The sequence below is a fragment of the Austrofundulus limnaeus genome, unplaced genomic scaffold, assembly GCF_001266775.1.
Source record: "Austrofundulus limnaeus strain Quisiro unplaced genomic scaffold, Austrofundulus_limnaeus-1.0 Scaffold287, whole genome shotgun sequence".
Classification (NCBI taxonomy): domain Eukaryota; kingdom Metazoa; phylum Chordata; class Actinopteri; order Cyprinodontiformes; family Rivulidae; genus Austrofundulus; species Austrofundulus limnaeus.
The window spans coordinates 505,278-515,645 of NW_013952689.1; the positions used below are offsets into that span (position 1 = coordinate 505,278).

General features: G+C 40.0%; 1 protein-coding gene across 1 annotated transcript in view; it reads left to right on the plus strand.

Moving 5' to 3' along the window:
* Positions 1-10,368, plus strand: part of syne1b (spectrin repeat containing, nuclear envelope 1b) — a gene marked incomplete in the record, with an annotated part of 311,340 nt that overhangs the window by 261,317 nt on the left and 39,655 nt on the right. The window contains 6 exon segments of the mRNA XM_014021303.1: positions 395-589; positions 829-954; positions 1,118-1,273; positions 4,860-5,018; positions 7,309-7,475; positions 7,995-8,157. Of these exon segments, the coding sequence (XP_013876757.1) occupies positions 395-589; positions 829-954; positions 1,118-1,273; positions 4,860-5,018; positions 7,309-7,475; positions 7,995-8,157 (966 nt within the window).

The window sequence follows — 10,368 nt, forward strand, 5'->3', positions numbered from 1 at the left end:
TAAATGCACTGAGTTGCCGCCATGTGATTGGCTGATTAGAAATTAAGTGTTAACGAGCAGTTGGACAGGTGTACCTAATAAAGTGGCCGGTGAGTGTATGTTTATCAAATAAAGTCTAATGTTACAACTAATCATGGATCCCTTTAATGTTCTTCAAAGATTTTGAATCTTCATCATTGCACATGACTTATGACTTTCTTTTTTGGCACTTGTCATGATCAGATTAATAAATTTTGTGCCTATGTAAACGATGTATTTGGATGATTTAATCCAAATACATTTGAATCCGATGAAAAAATAATGTGCGCATGTAAGCACTGCTACTGTCACAATGTCCGAAACCTTTGGAACTTCAGGTTTTGTGGTGTGATATTGCTGATTAATTCTACTGCAGTTGAAGGAAAAGGTGCTGCAGCGTCAGCAGGGCAGTTATATCCTGATGATAGAAGCTGGCAGACAGCTGCTGCTGTCAGCGGACAGCAGGGCCGAGGCAAGTCTGCAGGCAGAGCTGACCCACGTCCAGGACCACTGGAAACAGGCCAGCACCGGCCTGGAGCAGCAGAGGAAACAGCTCACTACCTTGTTAAAGGTAAACAAAACAAATTCAGGGTGGAGCTATTTGAAACATTTTGCATCGTTAGTGCTTGTTTGGTTTTCTTTTGCTTTTCCTACCCGTGTCYTTTCACCTGTTCATCCTCTCACCTGTGTGGTCTCACCTGTTCATCCTCTCACCTGTGTGGTCTCAACTGTTCATCCTCTCACCTGTGTGGTCTCACCTGTTCATCCTCTCACCTGTATGGTCTCACCTGTGGGTCCTTTCATCTGCAGGACTGGGAGGGCTGTGAGAGAGGAATTGGAGAATCAGTGGAGAAGCTGCGAGCCTTTAAACGGCAGCTCTCTCAACCTCTGCCTGATCACCATGAAGACCTGCAAGCTGAGAAGATCCGCCTCAAGGTATAAGCCTGGTCCTGGTCCTGGTCCATCAGCTTCTTTTACTTCTTTTTCTTTTTTAGTGTTACGTAGAGTTGTTTTTTATTGTTCCTCGTGTATTCAGCTGATTTACTTGAGTGGATAAAGACAAAGCAAGTTTTTAGTAACAATTTACTTTTAATGACAGGATCTAGAGAGCATGTTTGATGGTTGGACTGGAGATCTGGCTCACCTAACTTTACTGAGAGAGTCTCTGCGCTGCTACATCAGCTCTGAGGACCTGTCTGCTCTGCAGGAGCGGGTTGAACTTCTGCATCGGCAGTGGGATGAAATCTGTCACCAGGTACAAAGACTGTACATTTAATTTTCCACTGTTTTCTACAGATCATATTATCACAACTTTATTGCTTTAGCACAATAATCTTTGCAGCACTTCATCATAGAGGAAAGCGTTTCTGGCATCACATTTTATTAGAAAGAAAAGAAGTTTATGCTAAAGGCCTTCACTTCATGAAGGAATGAATGTGTCGAGTTTCACTCTTGGATCATGCCGTGTTGTGGAATGACAGGATTAAAGCTTGAATATGAAGACTTACAAAATGTGGGAGTGTTGCCATATCAGCAAGCCCTAATAAAGGCTTGAAGATATGTTGTATAATGTTATATTGTAGCATCAGAAAAGTCAGTCACACATTACATTAGAAAGTCTAATTTGATAACCACTGAACATATAAATGTCAAACTTCAACAGCTAAAGCTAATTATGACCCCCGCACGCGAAGCAGCAGTCATATTGTTTTCATACATTTATTTTTTCAGTGATTTTTGGTCAACCGTAGCACAAAAACGGCAGCACCGGTCAACATGAAATTTGGCAGGACTGTAGATGAGTCTGACCTACACTGCACCAGCCAACGGTTTTACGATAGACCCCATATTTGAGGAGGGGGCTCCTTTCAAAGTGGGGGTGTCTGGACATGCGAAAATGCTTATAACTGAGAAACTGTGCAACTTAGGAGCTTCAGATTTCTTTTGTTGTTTAGCTCTGATGAAGCTCTGTCCATCGGGCCAACCAGTCAGTGCCCCCAACCTCCCGGACCCCCAATTTATCTGAAAAAGGAGTATCTGTACACAAAAACTGTGTTTAAATCCATCTTCACCTAACCAATCCCATGATGAAAAGCTGTCTGAATTAAAAGCAGGAAATAAAGCAGTGCCAACATTTTCAAAATTTTCTTTTTCCTTGACACAAAATTAAGTTTTAGAAAGTTTTTAGGTGAGAATGTAACCCTGTAGAACTCAAATATATACTAGAGATGTGACGTTCGCGAATGATACGAATCTTTTGAACGGCTCTTTACAACAAACGATAGGAGCTGAGTCGCGGGCAGTAACGAGCCAGTTGTAGTTGTATTTCTTTTATTCCTCATATAATCTTTATTTTTTCATACTTAAATTGCTCCCACTTTGCTTTTTCACGGAAAACAGGTGGAGCTGTGGAGAACAGAAGCTCGTGGTAAAAGAGGGAGGGGGCTTTCCGCTTGACAAACACATGGTTCCACCCATGTGACGGGATTGCATCATTACGTACGGCTACGTGATGATGTATTTCCCTACATGATAACAAAACACGTTCAAACTCGAACAGCTCTTTTGAACGGCTCCATGAAACAAACGGCTCCCCAAGATCCTGGTCCCTTCAAAGAGCCATTTATCCCATCTCTAATGTATACATTGTTTTCCAATATTTCGATTAAATACTATTTTACTCAAAGGTTTTTGGAGTGTCGCTACACTCGCGGGTGCTGCTGGAGAGAACACACACACACACACACACACACACACACACGTTTGTTCTTCAACCCCGTGGGGACCTTACGTTGACTTCCACTCATTTTTTTAGATTTTAAATTCTAACACTGACGATTTACCCTAAAATTAACCCCACAGGTAACTCACCTGACCCTAAAACTAACCTAAACCATGATGCACTTCAGTCCCCATGAGGCTGCTTTTTGGGAAAATCTTCCCCACATTGTATGAAAAACCAATATACACAAACACACACACACACACACACACACACACCCTCGCGCGGATTTGAACGAGGTGGGACAATTCTACGTTGTTTTAAAAACAGTGCAGTGTTGCCAGACGTAAGATAATTGTCATATTTGTACGATAATTTTGCCCTCTGTTGTACGATCAATAACTCCAAAAAACCCATATTATGTGTTAATTTGACCGTTTCAATGCGTGATGTAATGGATCCGACACACGGCTCGCTGATATGAGAGGTGACGGGCTGCGAAACACAGCGGTGCCAATTTAACAACTTTGTCGCTATATTTACCGAGTTTAACATAGTATTAATAATATAATAGTACGGTAATAATAGTTAAAATAGTTTTAAAAAAGTATCATGACATTTATTAGGATATCTGAGTTCTGGTGCATTGGTGCGTGCGGGAGTCATTATGTTACTGCTATGCTGTATCTAGTTTATTAAGGGGTTAGAATTTAGCCATTTTCAGACAAATGGTAAATTTGGTAACACGTTGAGCAAAAATAAGCTATTAAATTCTAAATGCAACTCAAAAATTCAAGACAGCTACCAGAATAATTCTCAAATCACTTTAATTATTCTATTATTGATTCATTGAGCTAAAAATGTATATATTGTAGCTGAGAACAAGCTCTATCATACACTGAAGTCGAAACAAAAGTCCAAGATGTGTGCCAGGACCATTTCATTTACTTTATTAATTGAAAATGAGTAGAGCTGTTTTCAACATCTTTAAAACACTTCAAAATGTTTATAAATCTTTAGTGCAATTTGAAACATGAAAGAAACATAAAAAGCTCAAATTAGCAGAAAGAGGCTGAAAGGAGGACAAAAGTAGAAATTATCAGGAGAATAGCAGAAAGGAGCAGAAGTACATCTGAAACAGCAGAAAAAAGCTAAAATTAGCTAGAAAGAAGCTAAAATTAGCAAGAAAGAAGCTAAAATTAGCACAATGAAATTTGAAAAAGAAGAACCAGAAAAAAGTGTAAATATTCAGCTTTAGTTTTCAGCAATAAGACTAACACCAACATTTTTTGCCAGAAATGCAGTTTCTCTAGTTGTGTGAATGCTTTCAGGTTAATGCTGTTTGTCCAGATTAAAGCACAGAGCTGCTCATAATATAAACTAAAGCTGACTTCTTATTTGATCAAGTAAATTTGAATAGCGAGATTGATATTTTCACATTTATAAGAACTGATAAAAACTCGTAAATTTGTTGTAGCTTTTCAGTCCTGACACATCTCCGCCCTCTGGAAACAACCGGTGATAATCAAGGCCCTAAAGATCATCAGACTGAAGGTGCTGATGGTCGTCTGTGAACAACAGGAATATTCAGGGCACTGACAATCTATTGTTAGGCTGATGGTCTTTTTAATTTTTTGCATGTGAACAGTTTATATTGTCATTGTTTAACCTGTTTGTCCACCATGTGGAGGCAGTGCTTATAACGCTGAGTTTACCTGAAGCTCCTCAGAAGAAGTCTCTTGGAGGAGAGATGAAACGTTTCATTAAAGAAGAAACTTTCCAGAAGACCGACCTACTTGACTTCTTATTTTTCAGTGTAGTTTTTAAAGAGATGTACTGCTTGTCTCTCTGATTTTAGCATGCAGGGTTTAATTCATCACAGCCTGTGAATGTTGCTAAAACCACAAGAGGTTTTTTTTCACAGTTGCATCCTGTGTTAAGCAGACAAAACACAGGAAACAGGAACACACACGTTGTGTAATGCAAATGAAGCAGTCATGTTTCGGTAAAACTGTAACTCTGCTTCCGTTTTACACTTTTTGAAGTTATTTTTTAAAAATTTCGTTATTATTTTTTTAATGGTCCAAAGAGATGTGGTTGATCTGCTGTGTTTCTGCAGCTGTCTCTGCGCAGGCAGCAGGTGAGCGACAAGCTGAACGAGTGGACAGTCTTCAACGAGAAGCACAAGGAGCTCTGTGAGTGGCTCACAAGGATGGAGAGCAAGGTGTCCCAAAATGGCGACATAAGCATTGAGGAGATGATCGAGAAGCTCCGCAAGGTAAGTGGAGATGATCTGAGCCCTCAGATAGATGTTCTGTTAGCAGATAGCTGCTTCTCACATCATCAGACCACAGAGGTTACTGTTTAGTCTGCTGTTTTCACACAGTAGGATCTGACTGTTAAAGAGACAATATTATGTGTTTCTCAGGCATGTAGTTTAGTTCTATACCAAATATAAATTTGACTTTGCATCATAACTGTTTCTAAACACCTTGAAGTTGGCCTCTGCATCTTTAAGAATCTCCTACCACTTCTGTCACTCCCCTTTCTTCACGTCATCACAACAGCTTCATGCCGTTTACAACCGGTAGCATTGTTACCTGTTTTGTTGTAATAAGCAGTGGTGGGCAGCACCAATCTAAAAATAAGCTCCGCAATTTCTAAGGCGCTTATAAAAATATTTAGTTCCGCAACTTCAAAAACGCTTATGCCATAGAAAATTAGCGGATGCTAATTCTAAAGCAAAAGTTCAATTTGACACTTACTTGCTGGCAACAACTGTACAATATATGTACAACACTGCCAACTAGCGGTGTATGAACCCTTGTACAGTTTAATCCTACAAGCATCGATTGCTGGGGATGGGATTTCCTGAAACAGAACTTTAGCTCCTTGTGTAAAAATTAAAACGTTGTTGAGGATTGCTAGTTCGGCTGATTCTTTGTCTTTTTCTTTTGTTTGTTGTAGATTTTTCATTAAAGAAGCACCAATAAAGCAATTTTAAAACTATTGGAAAATTGAAGCAATGCATTCTGGGTACATGACGGATTTGATTTGTGACGGGAAATGAAAGTTTTTCATGTAGTTGCTCCAGTTGACCACTAGATGTCAGTCTTCATCAGCATAATATCTTTAAATTGTTTCTGAGTCCCTAACCCCGTTGCTTCAACCAATTGCGTCAAGTATTGAGCTCCAGCGTTTAAACGTTTTTTTTTAAAGGAGCTCTGATTGTAAAGTAAAATAAATCATCCATCCATCTATTTTCTGTACACGCTTCTTCCTTTTCAGGGTTGCGTGGATCACTGGTGTCCATATCCAGCAGTCACAGTGCGAGGGGCGGGGTACACCCTGGACAGGTCGCAAGTCCATCACAGGGCCACACATAGAGACAAACGAGACAAACAACCACTCACTCTCTCACTCACACCTAGGGACAATTTAGAGTTATCATTTAACCTAACAGTCATGTTTTTGGTCTGTGGGAGGAAGCCGGAGTACCCGGAGAGAACCCACGCACGGAGAGAACATGCAAACTCTACCCAGGAAGGCCCCCGGACCGGGATAAAATAAAACAATGCATACAAAATTTTAGTATGGATTACAAACGTTTACTGTTTTTGCTGGGAAAGGGAGTACTAAACACTGCCTTCCTGCTACGTAAGCAGACACAAAGCATTGTGGGAAATAAGAACCATGACCCAAAGCAACAGTCAGCAGGATGTATACCTTCTCAATAAATGTGTTTATCTGGGAGGGGTGCTGTTGGATAGATCACATGTTGTGATTCATTGACAGTCATACCTTCTGCTGTTCAAGATAATGATGACTGGTAGACAATTAGTTATTAGTGGTACTGTGTTTTAATTTTAGAAAGTGCAAATCCGCTCATGAATTATAAAAATTAGTAAGACCACCAAAGCGCACATGAAATATTTAGGTCCGCTATTAGCAGATTTGTGCTTTAGCGGACTGGTGCCCACCACTGGTAATAAGAATAAAAGAGCAGCAACATTATACATAACGGCTTTGGATAATGGCAACTCTGGATACAGTTGAACCTTATTGTCAGACCCAGAAAGTATGTTTCCTGAAGAACCAGAGCAAGTACAGAGACGACATTTCAGCTTGGTAAAATATCTCCCAGTCATCCTCACAGACACACACATCAATGTTAAGCTAATTTATTTATTACTAAAATATGTTTTAAGCCAACTAAAGAGCACAGATCATAATATAAGTAATGAATGCTAACTGTGGATCACAGATAGACCAAACAACAAGAACTTTGTGGGGTGAATGAATTCTGTTTTAGGTGGCCCTACCTGCCCTTATGGACCGGCTGTGCCTGTGATGATTGATTGTCTTGTCTCTGTTGTGGCTGCATCTTTTCCTGTTATATCTTTATTTTCTTCGCTTTTTATAAAGGTCTGGGACGAGCAGATTAATTTTCCTTGTAATCTTGTAGGGTGTCTCATTATCTGTGGATCTGATCAGACAGTCTGAGTTGCTGAAAGAGTTGGCTTTAGCGGCAGCATGTAGAAACTGACTGTTCGGAACTGATTTCTCAGGACTACCAAGAGGAGATCACAGTGGCAGAGGAGAACAAGCAGCATTTGCATCATCTTGGAGAGCGCCTAGCCAGGGCCAGTCACCAAAGCAAAGCCACTGAAATTGAACAGAAAGTCACTAAAGTCAACGAGCGCTGGCAGCATTTGCTGGACCTTATCGGAGCCAGGTGAAAGGACGAGAAACTTCTATAAAGTTTATGATTTTTCTTCCTGCTGAAACTGACTCAGCATTTTAGACTTGTTTCTGTATTTTGTTTGCAACTACCTGTCTGTGTGCTGTTTTAACACTTCATATGTAAAAATGTTCAGCTTGACTGAAAATGCGTTCTGGCTCTTACACTTGTACAAATATTTCACTTTATTTACAATTAATTCTCCACATAAATACATTAAGCTTTCTTCAGTTTAAAAAACTCGATTCTCTGTGAAATCTGCTTGATCTATTTTTTTTTTATCTTTGGCTACTTTAGCTTGTAGCTACCGTTTTTTACTCATATTAATGCTATTTTTTTCTTTTGCTTATTACTTGTAATTTTTTGTTACCATTTAGCTGAATTTAGTTCTGCTGTACTTATTTTAACCTTAACAAACTTGGTCAGTGTTCCAGTTCTCATCATCAGTTGTGTATTTTATAACAAAAACATGTTTTCTTGGTTTTAAATGAAAATTTTAAATTCTGTGAACAGAGTGAAGAAACTGAGGGAAACTTTGGTAGCCGTGCAGCAGCTGGATAAAAACATGAGCAGCCTGCGCTCTTGGCTTGTCCACATCGAGACCGAACTGTCCAAACCTGTGGCCTACGAGTCGTGTGACTTCCAGGAGATTCAGAGGAAGCTCGACCTGCAGCAGGTGACACAGCATCTTTCATCCTACCCTTGTATAACCCCAGTTCCATTCAAGTTGGAGCACTGTGTAAAACATTAACTGTATTGTTTTTTTTACAAATATTCACTCATTTTCATTTTTGCTGTGACGGGCATGTTTAACACTGTGTTACATCACCTTTCCTTTTAAGCCAATCCAATCCAATCCAGTGAGGAGGACTGTCTAAGTCGGAGAGGTAGCTCGTTCCAGAGTTTAGGAGCTGCTGCAGCAAAAGCTCGATCCCCCTTGAGTTTGAGTCTGGTTTTAGGGACCCTCAGGAGCAGTTGATCAGCTGATCTGAGGGAGCGGGAGGGATTATAGGGGTGCAGCAGATCAGACAAGTATAGAGGGGCAAGGCCATTCAAAGATTTCAAAACAAATAAAAGTATTTTAAAATGGATCCTAAAGGCACAGGCAGCCAGTGGAGTGAAGCTAAAATGGGAGAAATGAGCTCATTTATACGTGTGCCAGTTAAAATCCTCGCTGCAGCATGTTGGACCTTCTGCAGTTGAGCAATGGAGGACCCACTAACCCCCAGATAAAGTCCATTACAGTAATCCAGCCGGGTGGTGACAAAGGCATGAATCACTGTCTCAAAATGTCTTCTTGGAATGATGGGTTTTATTTTGGCTAGCTGCCTGAAATGATAAAAACTCCTTCTAACAACTGACCTAATGTGGCTGTCTAATTTAAGTTAGGGATCTACAGTATTTCAACTCCCAAATTCCTCACTAACAATTTGTTGTACTGAGTCAAGGAACCTAGATCTACAGGGGAGTGGCCTGCAGTACCTCCAAAAACCATAACCTCAGTCTTGGTTTCATTAAACCTCAAAAAAAATTGTGCCATCCAGGCCTTCAGATCCTCAAGACACATAAGAAGTGAGTCTATTGCATAAGAATTAGACTTATTGAGAGGGACATAGATCTGGCTGTCATCTGCGTAACAATGAAATAAAATACCGTGCTTTCTGAGAATAGAACCGAGTGGGAGCAGATACAGAGAAAACAAAAGTGGGCCTAAAATTGAACCTTGAGGGACTCCACATAAAAGAGGAGAAGAGGAGGACACTGACCCCTCAAGACTAACACAGAAGGTTCGATTGGACAGGTAGGACCTTAACCAATTCAAGGCAACACCCCTGATTCCCACCCACTAGTCCAGACGAGATAACAGAATGTCATGGTCCACAATGTCAAAAGCAGCTGTTAGGTCTAAAAGCACAAGGATGACACAGTCACCGGAGTCAGTAGCTAAAAAAATCATTAAAAACTTTTAAAAGAGCTGATTCAGTGCTGTGGAGAGTTTTAAAACCAGACTGGAAAACCTCGAGAATACTACGCTCTTCAAGACAACCAAGTAATAGATTGTTCACAATTTTCTCAAGGATTTTGGAAATAAAAGAAAATTTGGAAACTGGCCTAAAATTATCAAAGTTACTGGTGTTTAGTCCAAGTTTTTAATAAGAGGTTACACCACTGCATGTTTAAAATGATCAGGGACCACACCAGGGGACAGACTGCTATTAATTTATCACTCAATAAGTGTTTCGTACCTGAGGACACTAATTGTTGAAGTTTTGTAGGTGGAATTCTTTTGCATATTGCTTAACTTGCAACTTCAGCTACTCAACAGTCCGGGATCTCTGTGGTTGTATTTGTGCTTCATAATGCTCCACAGATTTTCAATGCGAGGCAGGTCTGGACTGGAGGCAGGTCAGTCTAGAACCTGCACTCTTTTAATATGAAGAGTTTTAAACAAAAATTTATGATCTACACAATCAAAAGCCTTTTCTTGATAAATAGTAATAATCCCCACATTTAGATCACACTTCATAAACATCTCTCGTCTTTCTGACGTTCATGGTAAGACGTATTGTGAAATTTGTTTGCTCTAGGACTTTCTTGATTTTCTAAAGCATCTTTGAGGGTCTTAAAGAGCTTTATAAGACTAATGCAGTATTATTAGTTTCTCTGTGTCCTTTTTCATATCACCATTAGCCAGCTTCTCAGTATCAGCCACTGTCCACCTGTTGTCACTTCTAATCAGCTCAGCTGTTCATATCTCATCAGTCCTAGCTCTGTTCACATCTTACTTGCCGGATCATTGGGCCTCATGCAAGAACATGTTCGTATTCTTATCCTAAATTTCTCTTACTTTTGTTCGTACAAAGGGTTCGTACGAACATGTCACGTC